Source organism: Lissotriton helveticus, chromosome 10, assembly GCF_964261635.1.
Source record: "Lissotriton helveticus chromosome 10, aLisHel1.1, whole genome shotgun sequence".
Taxonomy (NCBI): Eukaryota; Metazoa; Chordata; class Amphibia; order Caudata; family Salamandridae; genus Lissotriton; species Lissotriton helveticus.
The window spans coordinates 91051675-91069622 of record NC_136071.1 but is presented as its reverse complement, the minus strand read 5'-3'; the positions used below and the strand labels follow the sequence as shown (position 1 = coordinate 91069622).

General features: G+C 43.0%; 1 protein-coding gene across 1 annotated transcript in view; it reads left to right on the top strand.

The window, feature by feature from the left end:
• Positions 1–17948, top strand: part of GRID2IP (Grid2 interacting protein) — a 386546-nt gene that overhangs the window by 292376 nt on the left and 76222 nt on the right. The window contains exons 8-15 of the mRNA XM_078664172.1: positions 5049–5219; positions 5353–5366; positions 6094–6180; positions 6415–6436; positions 7144–7234; positions 8894–9014; positions 12634–12956; positions 15117–15539. Coding sequence (XP_078520298.1) covers positions 5049–5219; positions 5353–5366; positions 6094–6180; positions 6415–6436; positions 7144–7234; positions 8894–9014; positions 12634–12956; positions 15117–15539 — 1252 coding nt within the window. The remainder of the gene's footprint in view (positions 1–5048; positions 5220–5352; positions 5367–6093; positions 6181–6414; positions 6437–7143; positions 7235–8893; positions 9015–12633; positions 12957–15116; positions 15540–17948) is intronic.

The following is a 17948-nucleotide window of genomic DNA, read 5'->3' as shown; positions in this document are numbered from 1 at the left end:
GCAATCCTTAATTGTGATTAGCAAATTGCGAATTGCAATTAAGGAATACCTTCCCAATTCATTCCTATGGGCCAGGAGGCCCATAGGAATGAATGGGAAGACATTCTCAATTTGCTATTCGCAATTTGAGAATCGCAAATTGAGAATGCAATTTCAAAGGTGCCAGGGTGTCCAAAGGATACCTTGATGCACCCCTGTAATTAGCATTTGTGTGCATGTGGTGCACATACATGCCCTAAGGGCATGTATGTGCACCACATGACACTTTGAAAAATGCCAAAATGTGCATTTTTCAAAGAAATCGCAAATTACCACCAACTTGAAGTTGGTGGTAATTTTCAATTTCTTAAGGAGAAATCACACAACTTAGGTGCTTCATACATTTCATTTAAGGAATCGCAATTTGCGATTCCTTAAATGTAATCGCAAAATAGAGAATAGCAGATTTTGCGATTCTCTAATTTGTAATACTCTTTTGGGATGATACATCCCAAAAGGCCTTTTCCGGGTCGCAAACGGGACAATTCTGAGAATCGGCCCGTTTGCGAACGGGAAAAGGGCTTCATACATATACCCCTGAGTCACCAAACCCCCATTCATTGTAATTACTGTGATCTATAATCACAAAGTCTTGCCCCTCTTTGGACTAGACGTCACACTCTGTATTGGATTGTATAGCCCTTAGTACCCTTACATGGGGCACTGAAGCACTTATTCACACAGTGAGCACACCACACCATATGTGTGTGAGTGAAGGTGTCTTCTTTGTTTTGAGCCTGTATGGGAAGTGTTTCCATGTCATGCGTGTTGCCCACTGAGGCGCTCTTATCATGCTACTCGAGCTTGAGCTTGGAGGCAAAGGAGTGTGAGAAACAGACTTGCATTTCTATAGCTTTATAGTTTGTGATACATTGCCAGCACCTATTAGCCATGCAGGTCCCTCTATCATGTTGCCATTTTTTTGTTCTTAATCCAATTCCCAATCTGGTTATAGAAAGCTGCATTGCCTAGCTGGTCAAATTCTCACATCACCGTCCAAAACTAGCAAATTGTCAGGCAAACATTGTTTCTCTAAGACCCCTAAGTAGCGAAGGATGGGGATGGAAGGTGCTTCAGACAATGGGTTAATAGTTAACAGAACGAGCACAACACCTGGATCATGAAATCACTTTGTAAAGCTCCCAGGCCAAAAATATTTATGATTAAAATAAGGCCCAAACTAACAAAGTGGATAATTCACTGCAAAGTTATAGTTTGCCAAAATGAGCGTTGCATTCCACATTGCTTCGTCATTATGCATGGACAGTCAATGAAAGTTCCTGCATAGTACTCATAAATGGCCACTGGAGGCTTCTTCCCTTCCAGTCACAGGTAAGAATGACTCCCAGATTTTGTTACCTTAGGCAGGCATGCATAGTTCATAGATTCCAAACTTCATATTGTTCACGTGAGAGTGCCTCTGGCTTGCATCCCCATGGCAGACAGAGTCTGTCTGGTCTTCCTGAGTCTGCCTAAACCAAAAGACAGTGCTCCCCCTTCTCAGCTCCCAGTTCAGTCCTTGGCCCAGTCCTTGGTTTATTCTCTCCCTTACGAAGGACCCCAAAACCAGCAGACTCAGCTTCCAAGAAGAAATGAAGGACGTCACAGCTTGAATGAACAGCACATGTCCGAATCTCAACTTGGAGAAGACAGAAGTCCTCGTCCTTGGACCCATCCCCTCAGCTTGGGACAATTCCTGGTGCCCCCCTCGCCGGACCATGCCCGGAACCTCGGCATCATACTCAACTCCTCCATCACCATGATCCCACAGATCAACGCCGTGGCCTCCACCTGCTTCAACACCCTCTGCAAGACCTTCAAGTGGACCCCCCCCGAAGTCAGAAAAACCATCACCCACGCACTAAGAACAAGCAGATTGGACTACATAAACACCCTCTATGCTGGAATCAACATATCCCTACTACGCAGACTCCAGACCATCCAGAAAACCGTGGCCAAACTCGTCCTCGGCATCCCTCGACATGAGCACGTCACCCAGTACCTACGAGACCTCCACTGGCTCCCTGTCGAGAATAGGGTAACCTTCAAGCTACTCACCCACGCCTACAAATCCCTCAACAACATCTGGCCCAAATACCTCAACGATAGAGTCTCCTTCCATGTACCCAAACAAGACCTCTGCTCCGCTGACCTCGCCCTAGCAGAAACCCCACGCATCCGCAGAACCAGAGCGGGAGACAGAGCCTTCTTCTACATCGTGGCCAAAACCTGGAACGAACTCCCAGTCAACATCAGACGCTCCGCTACTGTGCACACCTTAAGGCTTTTCCTGAAGACCTGGATCTTCGGCTGAACCGGAGCTGCAACCAGCACCTTGCCCCCACCAGCCCCCCTGGGACCCTCACGGGTGAGTAGCGCACTTTAAACCCCCTGATTGATTGATTGGTGTTGATACCAATCTCCTTGCACTCTGGAAAGTCCTGTCTCAAGATACCAATTTACAGTGAGTGTAAGTTAGCTTTGTCAGGCACTTTCCAGTTTCAATGAAGAATCTTTACCAAGTCCAAGGCCAGACTAGTTACAACTGGTCAACTGGTATGTTTCTCAAAAAGCCTATTGGGTCTTGTTGTTTTTCCTCTATGGTCAGACATCCAGATGTGCTCTGTCTCTTGAGAGCCTCACAAGTCTAAGCTTTGAGGCAACAGGCCACACACAACCTCCTACTGCTTGCCTCAGGGTAGATGGCCTGTGTTCTAGTCTTGCAAGTGACTGGTAGCAGAAGTATGCTTGTGTCAAATACAGCACTTCTCTCAGAAACACCATCAGCTATACTACCTATCAGCTGTAGTTGAGGGGGGAGGTGCACGCTCTTATTATTACTCCACTATGCACTGTTGTACAAAGCCTCCAGCTACTCAAAGTCAAGTCACCACCCGGAATCACTGGTTTTGTACAAGAGATCGAAGGGGCATCTTTCTTCTTCTTTTTTTTTTTAAAGAATGTTATATTGCGTAAAGCAATATATCACTAATGCAGTGGGTCAGTCACATTGCTTCGCTCCCTATCACATAAATCCAATGTTCTAAAACTTCAGGTCGTCACTGTTACTCTACTTGTTGGTCAGGAAATTCAATATTTTTTCTTTTGAAAAGTAATTATTTGTTTGCAATACTAGTTGCGGTGTATGTTGTGCTTCCATAGATGTAGATATTTGTTGCTACTTTCAGTAATATTTTCTTAATGTTTTTTAATTAATTTGTATATATTAGAAAAAATTTCTACCCAACCTGGAACCTTATCAACGTTAGTTTCCATGACCAGTGTACCTTATCCTTGCCCCAAAAATAATTATTTCAAGGCCTTAACTGTGGCAGGCAAGAATGTGTTCCTTTCTGTGGTCTTAGGCTGATGAGAATCTAATGACTTAGAGCCTCATTCATAGCTGAATGGTAATGAAATAGCCGGTGTTTTCTCTGAGACTGCTAAACCCAGAGAAAACAACTGGCAGAATCTAGCGTTATAAGTACAAAAGCATTTTGGAGGTTGGAAACAGCCCGATTTACAGAACAGGGCTGTTACCGACTGCAAAAAGTATTTTCTATATGTACAGGGCGTAAACTGTGATGGGTAACATGTTACTTAATAGCGATTTGTGTTTAGCAATTTGGTATTTGGAAGGGGCGTGTTTAGGGCGTCCCTTCCAAATACTGAATTTCAGTTCTATGTATGAATATTTTGCGACTGAATTATGGTAGCAAAACATTCATTTATTACCATTACCTTAAGGTTGATGGTAACCATACGCAGTTGGGAAGGGGACCCCACAAAACCCCTTCCCCTTTGTGAATGTTGAAACTGTTTTTTTTAAGAGCAACAAATCATTTTGTTTTTTAAAATGTAACCCATTTTTCTTTAAGGAAAACAGGTGTATTTTTTTTTTTTTAAGTTTGCTCTAATGAAAAGCAATCACAGACCTAGTGGTCTGCTGACCCCAGCTGGCCACCATCCCTGTAATGGGTGCCATTCCTAATGGTTCACAAAGAGCGACATACCTCACTAATATTCATGAGGTAGGTCTATTTGTGACCCCTTTCGGATTCGCTAAATGAAACTCAGTGGATTTCATACATTAGGAATAGCAATTTCCTAATTGCGATTTGAAGAAAATAATAATTAGGTAATAGCTAGCCCTAAAATGTGTATTTATGGCCCTTTATGCACTATATAATTAGTATTGTGGAGGAAATTCCACCAATAGAATGTCCTCCAGAATAGCCCTTCTTATAGTTCCAGGGATTTTAACCCTCAAGGTTAGTGTCAGGATATTTCCCTGATTCTTGCACTCACAGGGACAATCCAGCAGTATAAAAGGTGTAGTTGTAAATGGTTAACAGCAACCGGTGGTACTGGGTACTCGGTCAGTGATGGAAGGTTGGCCTCAAAACCCTCCCTGCACGAGAACCTTAATAACAGCTTAGATACTAAGGGGCACATTTACAAGCTCCTTGCGGCTCTTTTACGCTGTTGTTGCGTCACTTTTGGGACGCAGCGGTGGCGCAAAGCCAGCGTTATGCTGCGGGGTATTTACAATGTGACGCATCTGGGAGATGCGTCACGTTGTAAAGCCCTGTGCCACATGTAGGCGTTACGGCGCAGGGGGGGGCGTTCCGGGGCAGAAACGCCTCCTAAAAGTGGCTGAGTGAAATCTACAAGATTTCTCAAGAAATTTGGGGACAGGTACTTTTTTTAAGTTTTATTAATCACTGGGGTAGAGAAGACTTCTTGATGATCTATGTCCACATCTCTGGACACTTAAGCTTTCTGACGGCTTCCAAGCAGCCATGGTACCCGGCAGGGCAGGCTGCGATCTTTTGCAGGGCACCGTGCTTGCTCCAAACCCTTATAGCCCACTCTTTAGCATAGTGAAAAAGGGTGAGGAAGTCAGTCATTTGATTGAGTGCTGAAAGTGGTGCAGGATTGCTATGTGTGGTTTGGATATATACCTCATGCCACAGATGACATGTTTTTGATTCCCATTAACCTCCTAGGAACATTGACACTCTAATAGTGGATGTGTACCCAGTACTGGACACCCCCTCCAAGCAGATCATCTGGCAATTCATCTACCAGCTCTTGACTTATGAAGAACAAGAGCACTGCCAACAGAAGATTGCACGGTTTCTCGGCTACAAGGCTGCTGCAGGTGAGAAACTTCACAGGCCACCTACTTATATTCTTTATTTTGTATAACTTCTATATAAGATCACACCTATATTCTGCATCGCCAACAGCACTAGCGACCTGCACCATGAACTCCTCAGTATAACCAACAGAAATGTAAATCGCTCATAGTTTAGATTTAGAGAGCCGCATGCCCAACTGGATTCGGCTCTCAAAAAACGTCGACGAATACCCAAGCACTGGAAGATCCTAAATGCACAACTCACTCAACCAGCCACACATTTAACCATCCCACCCACTGCCCTCTCATCCACTGGCCGTCCAACCTACCTTTCACATTAACTTCTGTGGACGTACAGTAACTACTAGGGGTGGGCGGAATTTGCGTAGTCGCATTACGCAAAGTTCAGCGAAATGGTCAAAATCTCGCGAACACGCAGAAATTCCGTGAACACGCAGAGTTGCTTGTTCGCGATGCTTTTTTCCTGCTCGCGATCGCTGTTTGCGTGCTCGGGGAGAAATACTTCGCAAACACGCATTTTGAGAACGCGAACAAGCAAAGAAATTCTGCGAAGCCGCGGAACGTAGAATTTTGGGCAATTTTGAGTTCTCCGCGGTACGCGAAATTACCCAAATTCCGCGAGTGGAACGGAATTTACCGCCCAGGCCTAAAAATGACCACTCTCATGGTTACTCAGCCTGAGGTATGAGTGGATACTGCCTTGCAGCATCAGAAGGCCCAGGGTTCGATCAGTCAACAAATGGGCTGGATGGCTTCTTGTTCTGCTTGCTAGGACGAATCCCAGTGTTTATAGGAAGCCAAACAATATGTCTTCTCAACAGGGCCTGTGAGATGCTCCTGACAGATTAACTTGGAGTTTGCACTGATTTCCATGTTTCTTTCAGATGCAGCAGAACCAGAACCAGAGGTGCCACCACGGAACTCTGTGAGAGTACCCTCGATGTACCAGGGGAATGTTCGGGCAAGAGGCACTGAAGATGAGGAACCGGGTACCCGTCTACTTTATTGTTCCACCCCAATTGCTCTCAAAGTTGTACATCGTAAAATTGCTTCAAAATTCCACTAGGAGTGCTTCAAGCTAATGGCAGATGTGTTGACTGCCCCATTCCATCTTGAACAGCCCAATGTAAATACATGGGAAAGGAAATGCACTGCTGAAACTTCCTTAAAGTGAATGGAGAGACAAAGGTCTGATGTACTTTGCAGGCCACCAAACCTCACTTGCAGCCCTTCGCATGTATGCTCACCTCCAAATCCATGGCCATAAATAGTGTGAATTGTCTCTTAGCGCCATTATGGATTGGTGCGGTAAAGACCTGGCCAGGTTGCAGCTCATTTGTTGTGTAGGATAGTGCTACCACGACCCGGTCAGATGACACATCTGTCCCAAGGATCCTTAGTAATCCCTATTGGAAGTTTGCCCAAACGCACAGAAGTGTACGACTTAGCTACTCTTATTTCTGCAAGAGCCCTGTACTCACAACCGCAGCTCTAACTGAATCTTGCCAATTAAATGTGCTTCATGGTGTGTCCAGAACTGTGAACTATAAGTTGCAAAGACCTATCGAGCACCCCATCCCTCACATATCTTCTTATAAGGTTGCCCCTTGCTTTGGCAACTGGGCTTTTTTGTTATGTTCTTGGCCTGCTATAGTTTTGCAACTAATTCCACCTCCATCAAAAGACCCCTGGATATATCAATATTTTGTGGTATCCTATTCTATTTTTGTATTTTTAAGCATACGCTCTTATGATAAGAGTGTGTCTCAATCAAACATCCTTTCTTGACTCCAGATGTATCTCCATGGCTGCTTTATGTTTCCCCATTCATAAAATACCTACAAATTAGCACAGCTCCGGGCCTAGAGCATGATATATGAAGTTACAAAAATAATAACAATTAAGATAATCCTTTTTTCTCTTTCCTCGACAGGTAACAGGGACTACGGGGACGCTCCTTCTCGGCTCAGCTCAGGAGAGAGGCAGGCCGGCGATGGCACATCCCTTCCAGAGACACCAAACCCCAAAATGGTTCGAGACTTTAGCATTACACTCTGGGGAAGAGGGCCTGGTATGCCAGGGAGAAGCATAGAAAACACAACAGTAGAATAGTGGCAGTGTTCCGGGTACAACCAAATACACCACTGTACTTTGCAATGCACATACTACCTTCATTTGGAATGTTCCTAATTGTTTGTAATTTTAGCAGAAAAGGTAACCGTGGTGCAGCGCAAAGAAGCAGTTTGCAAAGCATCACACAAAGTAGGGGAAGCGGAGATTGAACCTGAGAGTGCTTGAGTAGGCTTAATTAATGTATTGAATATATCTTACCTCAAAGGCATTACAAAAATTAATATAGCATTAGGACCCACACAGAGGGCCATACCGGTTGTTAAAATCTCTAAACCTGAGCTATACACACAAGCTGCAGATGAACGCCTATTAAAAGGGCTTTTAGAAACCTGGTTAGCCAAGGCAGAAGGGCTATAATGCTACTGGAATATTCCACTCAACAAGGGAAGAATGTTCTATGTTAAAAATCAGAAACAGGAACACAAACATTGGAATTTTGGAGCAGAAGGTATTAATAGCCTTTATCCACTATAGGGTCTTCAAAGGAGGTCTCAGAATTCCAATTTTATAATTAAGAGTCATTTCATGCTTCTGTTCATTAACCTCCTTGTAGTTATGAGCCCAGGAGCCCAAGTCACAGGTGAGGGTGCTTGAAGAAGGTAGTAATTAACAGTAGTTATTACCCTGCAGGTGAACGCAATAAGGTAATTAGCTCCACACACACACAAAATATGGATCAGTGCAGGAGCGGCCTCTCCCCAGGATGGGCGCATCCTCTCTCAGCTCCACCTCTGCCTCTTTACAATGAGCTGTAGTTCACAAACCTCTCTCTGGATTCCTCCCCTTGCTTCTAGTGACGGGAACCCCAATAAGCCAATAGAAATGTTAAAAAAATGGAAAGAAAAGTTTGTTAAGCAAGGCAGATAAGCAATGTAAGAGCATGGAGCCGTCTTTAGCATTCAAACTATCAGGCAAGAGGTTGCTCATATTCTCATAACGCTTCCATTGTGCGCCCACATTACAGAGGCCTGCAGCTGTCAGTCACAAAATGCTACCGTAATGGTCTTGTAATGTTAAACATAGCCAGAAAAGTGGGGGCACTTATTGGCTGACCAGCTCCCAACATTCTAGTCAAAGCGCTGATTGCTGGAATAGATCAACAACATGTGACACCATTAGTTATTATATCATTCTGGAAGCTGGGAGCCTTACATTCACAAACAATATTACATTAAAAAAATTATAGAAATAGAATATAGAAACTATATTAATACATTTATAAATCTAAAAACTAAAATAAAAAGCTATCCTTTAAGAAAAATGTAAAAACAGTAAGCTTAACATGAACATAATTAAAATACAAAATAATTAAGAATTAAAAACTACACTTTGAAAGTTATAATGCAATAAATAAAAATGTAATGAAACAATGACTCCAAAAACCAAAAGAAACAATAACAAGTAACAAAAATTCAAATAAGAAAAAATAGAGTTTGGAAGGCTCAGTCACTATTCCCACTCCAGCCTCAGCAACAGTAGACACAACTAGCACCTGACATGCAAGGTAGTAGCCGGGTAATAGAAGTTTGGGTTAAATATTTTCTTTTCTCTTCGCAGATGTCCGCTGTGTACGCAGAACTTGAAAACCGCTTCACCAACAGTTCATTCAGAAAAAAAGAGTACGGATCGCAGCTGGGCAGTGCACCTGTGTCACCGGCGGACTTGGCCAATGCAGCAGGTAGAGGTTTGTAATAAGGTTTGGTGTCTGGTAAAGGAGTAAGCAGCTATTTTCTGAGGATTTGCAGAGCCCTAGGCAGAATAATATATTGTGGTAATTCCCTATGCCAAGTTCCATCCATAAATGATGAACAAATTGCAGATATCGTAAATACCATACTCTGTGGCATTGGATATTATTTGTTGTGTAATTTACCCAGAAAATTATTGGAAACTTGTAATAAGGCCCTAAGTAGTTGAACACTGACAGGCAGGCTGGAAGTGAGATTTGTAGAGAGGGATTACAGATTACAATTTGGCAGTCTCTCAGCCCAACAGGAGCAGAGGTGAATCAATCAGCTTCACAAAAAGCATTGGTTACACTTGTAAAATAAAAAGAAGATTCCTTTTACTGCAAAAAAGAAAATTATTGTAACTGTGAAACAGTTGTAAAAAGTAGCGGATTAAATAGCAGTAAAAATAAAAGTAGTGAAACTCCGTTCCCGTTAGTTCCTGCTCTCTTCGTCGCCCGCTGTTTAGAGTTCAATTTCCATTACGATCCCACTTGCCAAGCGCCTTGCGGAATTTTCTGAAAAGGCAGCCTGTGGTGTACCTAGAAACCCATGCTAGCACACTTCTATACTCAGCCTAGTCTACTTGTGATTCTGAATGGAGAAATGTTTAGATTTAAGTTCTGGATTTTTAAACAATGTTACCAAGGATGATCTATGAAGTGCTGTACTTGAACTTAATAGTAGTTTGATTGTCAATCCACCACATAGTAAAATCCTGTTAGGTTTTCAGATTGACCAACATAAATGTAAACAATCTCCACTGAAATTCGTTGCAAGCAGTCTAACAGATATATCACCTGGGTGAAGGGCTACACAGAGGCAGAAGACTTTAAATCACATATAGCACAGGAACATGGACCCGTTCTGATAGCTGTTTAAACATTTCTGATACATTTCTGTGCCCTGATCCTTTTGAATTAGAAAATAATGTGAAAGTGAGGGTGGGGTATTTTGTTCTGTACTACTCCATGAGGGTTAGCCTGGAGTATAAATATTCTAAGTGTAATTGAAGGTTCTGTACTCCTTCTATATCTGGGCCTTTTTGTTTAATGAAGAGGCAATCTTCTTTCAGACATATGGGCACATTAAAGTGTTTTGCAGCTTGTTTTAGGAAATGATACTATTTTAATGGATTGAAGAAGAACATCCAACAATTAATTTATCACCCATTATTATTTTTGGTTGAGCACTGGAATTGCCAAAGTCCTTTAGGCAGTGACTTTCAAAACAACTCATTTGCTTTAGTTTGATAGCTCCTAATCAGAATTGTTTTAAAAATAGAGGCAGTAAAAGCTACTCATTCCTCCTGCCCCATAAACTTGGAATAGCTGGTGTTGTTTAAAATGTCTACATATTGGCCCTGGCCACATGTAAGACATGGGTATGCTAAATGTGAAAGGAAATAAATTTTTATGGTACAAATCTAGTGCCCAAAGTTTGGGGGCAGGGCATGTTGTTGAGTGGAGGATGTTATCAGTAGGGAAAGACCAGAAAAGATGTAGAATGTGAGAGATGTGTCCTGTATGGGAAGATGTAATCTATGCAAAGAGGCATTGTCGATGGTAGGAGGCGTGTCTTGCATAAGAAAGTATAATACATGCGAGGAGGTATTATCTATGGTAGGTGGTGTGTCCTGGATGAGAAGACGCAATCTATGCAAAGTGGTACTATCAAGGGTAAGTGGCATGGCCTGTATGAGAAGTGATCTATGTGAGGAAGCACTATCTATGGATGGTGGGGCCTATGTGAGAAAAAGCTGAATCTGTGTGGAAGCCTATCAATAACATGAAATACAGTTAATCAGAAGAACTGTGGCTAGAGCAGCTAGGGGAGGAGAGGCAATCTGCGTGAGACGTGGGCTCTAGGGCAGAGGGTATAGACTATAAAAGATGAGTAACGTAGAAGAACGCATGGCTTGTATGAGAATCAGTCCATGGTATAGGAGGAGGGCAGGGCATGTTGTCAAGTGGATGATGTTCCTAGTACGGGAAGACCAGAGCAGATGTAGAATGCGAGAGAGGGTATGTTCTGTATGGGAAGATGTAAACAATGCAAGCTGGCACTGTTGATGGTGGGAGGTGTGTCCTGTATGAGAAGATAAAATCTAAGAGAGGAAGCATTCTCTATGTTAGCAGGTGTGTCCTCTATGAGAAGATGTAATCCATGTTAAGCTGCACTATCTATGGTTGGTGTGGCCTATATGAGAAAAAGAGGCATCTGTGGAACTTATCAATAACATGTCTGTTGGAAGTGCTGTGGTCTGTATTAGAAGGTGGCTAGGGTAGGAGATGCAGTTTGCATGAAGCTGTGGGGTATAGGAGAGAAAGTATGGTCTATAGAAGATGGGGTACATAGAAGAAGGTATGACTTGTATGAGAAGCAGTCTATGAATGGGCAGATATCTCTATGTGAGAAAGTTGTCTACTGGAAGTGTGAATGTAGGGAGAAGATACAGTCTATGAGAAGAAGTAGTGGTCTATGGGAGGAGAGGTAGTCTGTGGGAGGAGGTGGGGCTTGTTTGAGAAGAAGCAATCTGTGGAAGGGCATGGTTCTAGGGTGAAAAGTTGACTATTGTAGCTGTGATCTTTGGGAGGGAGTGCAGTCTAAGGGTAGTGGGGTAGCTTGTATGAGGAGAAGTCTTCTGAGGAGGAGGTGTTGTCTATAGGGGGATGTGTGATCTTTGGAGAAAGTTGACCTATACGATAGAAAGTGTCTTAGAGAGAACGGTTGATGACTATGAGAAAAGGTGTGCTCTAAAGAGAAAAGAGATGTCCTCTGAATGGTCTGTGTGGTTTAAAATGAGGACTATTTAGAGGTTGAATGTGTAGTCTAGCTGGCAGTGTAATCAAGGCAAACATTCCATATAGTAAAGATTTTGTCTTTATAACAGTCAATGCAAGATGCTGCATATTATGATTCAAATTCCCTGGAATTCTGTTAAAAGGCTCTATATTTTGTATTTTACTCTCTGATACCCATAGCATGAACAATAAATGAATGATGTCAGGAAAGTACCTTAGTGAAAATTCAACTGTTTAAATGTAAGATTACCTCATTGAAAATTGGTTAGTATTTTACTGTTAAATCAAAATTGAAAATGAAAGAAAGATGCAAGGACTGCATTTTCCCTAATGCTAAGGGTCCATAGTGAAGACAGGCACCTGTGAAAAGTTATTTACTGCTTTGTTTGAGCATTACCACAGTATCCGTGTGAGTCATTTATTTATATATTCTTCATATAGCTTATCAAGACCCAGGGCAACCGATGGCAGAGCAATTTACAGAAGGCCATATACGTTTCTGACATAAGAGCATGAGTTTAAGTCTTTAAAAAGATGCTGGTATCTTTGTAGTGCAGGTTTGGGAAGTCCTGATACAATAGATGAGTCCAGGTAACAAAAGAAAGTGTAGTTTCAATTCTCTCAGAACCATTTTCTTCTTTTCTGTGAATTTATTGAGAAGCTGGGCCAGGGTCATATTTCAGTGGACGTCCTACACTACAGGTTTAGTCATTTTGTAATACAAACTGCATAACCTCTACAATATTGTCCTCTTCCTTTCCCACAGGATGGAGGAAGTCTGGGATGACCATCTCATGGCAGAAGGACCCACCTCCAGTGCCCCCGTGTCCTTATCACTTACGGAATAGTCCCTCTCCTGGAAGCACGGATTCAAATCCTTATGTCAGCCTGGACAACAGTCGGGCGCCATCCCCCACGCACACCGACTATGCCAGCAGCCCCCTCTCTCAACGCAAGAAGCTGTTCACCTTCTCCAGACCGCCACGGAGTCGCGATACCGACCGGTTTCTGGATGCCTTGAGTGAGCAACTGGGCCACAGAGTGACCATAGTGGACGAGTTCATGACCCCTGAAAACGACTACGAGGAAGTAAGAACGTGTTTAATGTTGAGCTTAGGGTAGGGAGTTTGAAGGAACTTCCCCGGTGATAAGCTAAGGGTAAATTGTAAACACTCTGCAGAAATCAGAATTACGAGTTGTGTAATAATTACACCCCACAGTTTTTCACTGGAAGGGTCTGATTACAAGTAAACATCTGTGTGCATGGTAATCACAGTCATACATGGTAAGATATTTTCTGCACTTGGTAATTACCGGGTTCCATAAATGTTGCACCCTACATTAAAGTACAGCACATTTAGGCATATAACAGGGGAAAAACTCAAAACCTGTTGGAATTTAACAGGGGAAAAAGGCCCAGAATGTATTGGGACATGCAGATTTTGGTGCGCGTAGCATCAAATCTGCATGTTATTCCCCCAAAATTAGAATAGGTTCAGTCCATCGTACCCTATATATTTTAAACCCTGGGGTATCGGATTTTATCAGGTGTGATACATGACCCCTTTGGGGCCCTTGTAATGGTATTTATTGGCTTTGTGAATGCCCCACACTATGCCACACAACTTGTTACCAGGACCCTATGAGTTGTAGGGATGCCAGAGATTCCTTATTGCAGCTTCCTGTGGTAAGTGTATTGGCCCCATCTTCTCAGAAACACAAGCACTTCCTTCTAGAATATTTCCCGATGAACAATGATATACAAAGGAAAACGTTCGCCAAGACTTTGTTGATAATGGTGGTAACACTGGGAAATAGTTCCCTTTTTGATGATAAAGAGTTATGGTTTGGGCTGGCCGCCTCTTCAACAAACACCAGACTCAGGAAGTATTTTGGGGCATATTATCAAGGACAGGCGATACATTATCACCGCTTTTATCGGCAGGAAACTGCCGATAAAGCGGCGATAATGGCCTTGATAATATGCTCTATGAATTCCAATTGAAGCCCATGTTAGATGGGAACACATCTAACATGGGCTTCGATTGGAATTCATAGAGCATATTATCAAGGCCTTATCGCCGCTTTATCGGCAGTTTCCTGCTGATAAAAGCGGCGATAATGTATCGCCTGTCCTTGATAATATGCCCCTTTATTCCTATCTACGGTCAGACGTGTTCTTTATTTAACCAAGATGCGTGCCTAGAGCTAGGCAATACAAATTGCTTACAAGAGGGAAGGATCAGAACATAAAGTTAACACAAATTAAACACATTTTATAATAAAAGATAAACATTCGAAACAAATAATTCTAGCTGAAAATATACTAAGGGCGAGAGGTTTGTTGAGTGCAATACACTCTTCTAACTTTCATCATGCCCAAGTCATTAGGGACACCATTTACTCATTTTTCATATAACAATCCAGTGCATTCTGTGATATGTAGTACAGATTCACCTTATTTGAAACACCTGTACACCTGTACTTGTGGCATGGAGCAATCTGGTAGCCATGCAAACTGTTGAAGACAGTCCTTTAATGTTCTCTACAGGACTGGAGCCTTTCCATTGGGTGACATCTAAACTGTGTTGTGGGTTTGCTCCATTACCTTTCTGTGGTGGTGCCTTATGATTAGGGCTACTGGTTTTATGGTATTTATTTTTTGGCCTTTTCTGTCTGTATTTATTCATATTTATTTTTGGGCCATTTTATCTGTATTTATCCTTATTTATTTTGTGTTTGTGTATAAATACAGTTGTAAAACTGTAATTTCCATATATATTTGACAAACGCGCACTCATACTTTTGATGTCTGTCGGGTTTTAGCTATTTAAGCTGCCAAATATTACACAATACATACACTGGTAGCTATTAGCACTATACTATAAATATATGTTAACATATTCCGTTATTTAAAGACATTTCATCCTGTTATTTGATTACCCATGCTGTCCATCTGCTCAGCTGCTGGCTTATAATTCCATGAAAGAAAGCACAGAGAGTCACTTAAAAGAAGCACAATTTTCTGTATTTATCCACATTTACAGATAAATGCAGACAGAAAACACATTGTTTTCTGTCTGTATTTATCTGTAAAAATCCGTAAAAACGGAAAACCGGGAGCCTTACTTATGATCACAGCATTTGGGGCATGCTCCTTTTTTGGCTGATTTTTGCCTCTGATTTCCTGATTTAACTTTCTAATGGATACTTTCCTCTATTCTCTTGTGTTCCCTTCTCTTGCACCAGATGAGCTTCCTAGATGACCAGGGTAGTGTTCATACCAACGAGATGAGTAGTGCTAGCGAGTACGTCAGCAGCAGCGACGACGGAAGCTCCCTTACGTACTCCTCGATGTCCGACAACATCCCGCCCCCACCTATGAGTCCACCTCCCCCACCACCTTTACAGTTCCATGCACACAAGCCGGTGACGTTGACTCTCGATGCCAGTGGAAATCCCCACCTCCGGCATGTAGGGCCCGCAGAAGGCCACTCTCAGACTGCGTTGTCGCTAACTCCACCTCCTCCGCCTCCACCGTTGCCTCCAGTGCCCTGCGCACCACCTCTTCTGCACCGTGGACCGCATCGCAGGAGTGAGTCCAGCCACATGAGTGTGAAACGACTGAGATGGGAACAAGTGGAGAACTCGGAAGGGACCATCTGGGGTCAGGTGAGATGAGGCAGAAATACCACTTTGGTGCAACCACAAGCCAACAACTAAGCAGTGGTAGCAGCTCTTAGGCTTTGCTACAGAAAATGTGGGTGAATGATCAGCACATTAAACCTGTTATCATTAGTTCTAAAGTTGTGCATTGCATGATATCAGGAAGCACTTAAACAATCTAGGGCAGATTTACAAGAAAGTGACTTAGTGCAGCGCCACCAAATGGCTTTGAGTCACTTTCAAAGCACAAGGATGAGACATATTTACAACAATATGTTGCATCTCTGTGCTTAACCCTGCACTGGCGCAGCAACTGCTGCCATGTGCCGGCACTTTTGCACCATGGTGCAAGGATGCCTGCGTCGTGGGGAGATTGTTTTTGTGCAGAAATGGAACCCTTCCTGAACAAAAACAATCTGAAATGCCGTTTTCAACTTCTATGTGTGCTGCATTAGCACACAAAGAAGTTGAAAAATTGCATTGTTTCAATGATTGTTTATGTGCAGGAAGGGAACCCTTCCTGACCAAAAACAATCATTAGAGGTGATTTTCTATGCATGCTGCAAAATGCAGCATGCATAGAAATAGGAAAAGAAAACGAGGAGGAATGAAAACCTTTCTCCTCGTTGCGCCCCCCACGCCTCCCCTGGGGAGCCGCAGCATTCACATGCATTTCCAGATTTACGATTCCTCGTAAATCTGGAAATGTGTCTAGTTCCATGGATGTTGCGTGGGAACACCCACAGCAACACTGATGGAATGCCCCGTTCACGCACAGTGCTGCGTGTATATGGGCCGTATTTACAAGGACAGGAAAAGCCACGCAGAGTGGCTTTTCCTGTCCTTGTAAATATGGAGCAGGAAAATACGCCACCAGTACGTCCCAAAAGAGACGTCCTGGTGACGCAAGGGGCTTGTAAATCTGCCCCTCAGTGTCCCCGAAGGCTGCAGCCATACCAGGTTTTCAGGATCACACTGACCAGGTCAATAATTCTCATGTAGCTTTGGATGTAAATGCAACTTATCTCATGCAGATATTCTGAAGGTGGGATTGTAGTGATTACAGCCCTGGAAGACCTGGGTTGATGTAAAGGATCACATGGGCAAAGTTATGGTTGATCCTGCGATGCTGAGTCAATCCAACAATATCTCAGATTCACTAACAGGAGCTGCACGTATGACACAGTCAACTGTACAGCAGCATGTGACGTGCTGCTGGACCGCTCATGCTGCGTAGCATCATTTGAAGGGCAGGTACAAAGGTGTCCCCAGACCCTGCCAATGTACTACAGCTACAGACGTTTTTTAAATGTACTCGTAGTAGGAACACTTCTAAACTGTCCTAGAGCAGACAAATATGCCCTAGATGATGTCGCCTACAGAGAGAGGGCACGATTCACAGAACTTACTTAAGACAAAATCCTAAACTTACTAGTATTTTCTCATTTTGGTATTCACAGATGACACTTATTCATGTTGGTATTCACAGAAGGCACTTACTCATTTGGTATTCACAGAAGGCACTTACTCATTGATGAGTAAGGGCCTTCTGTGAATACCAAAATGAGTAAGTGCACTTTCTCATTTGGTATTCACAGAAGGCACTTACTCATTGAAGAGTAAGTGAGTAAGTGTCTTCTGTGAATACCAATATGAGTAAGTGCCTTCTGTGAATACCAAAATGGTAGTAAGTTTAGGATTTTGTCTTAAGTTAGTTCTGTGAATCGGGCCCAGAATTAGGTCAGATCGATGTTGGCTCGGTTAAGCTTGACTCCGCTCCTGCCCGCTCACTTTTCGGGGATGTCTAAGTCCTGATGGTGCTTTTGGTGAATGTCTCTTAGGGGCTACTGCCTGTTTTGGGGATCTTTAAATCCTTACCTAGGACTGGAGGTGAGACTGAACCGCTGAGGCTCGGCATGAAAGTTCCCATCTGTATAGCTGCGGTGCCGTGAGCCTTGGGATGTAAGGGTGATTATTAATAGAGACAGTAATCTTTGATTAGCATCTGCCAGGAAGGAACTGAACCACTCAGGAGTGGACCCTGTGAGTCTACTGACAAATAGATCACCTTTAAGATGGATGACAGGTCTGGGAGGTCAAGCAGAGCCAGTAGCATGAAAGACACTTCTAAAGAATCAGTGAAGTTGTTATTCCCACAAGGAGAAACTAAAGAATGGAGATAGATCACATCATAGGCACCATGCCATGTTTGTCTCTCAACCACGAGATGGCATGTCTCAAACAGGCACTTTGAATGAAGGGGAAATAAACTACAGTACTCCTGCCCCTTGCAGATGTACTTTAAGTCTAGCTTCGGGGGGGTTAATTCACACCTATTTTCCTTTGTCATTTTTAGACTTTTTCCTTTATTATAACGAATTTGTTTGAGGAGTTTCAGGAGCTCCGCTGAAGGTT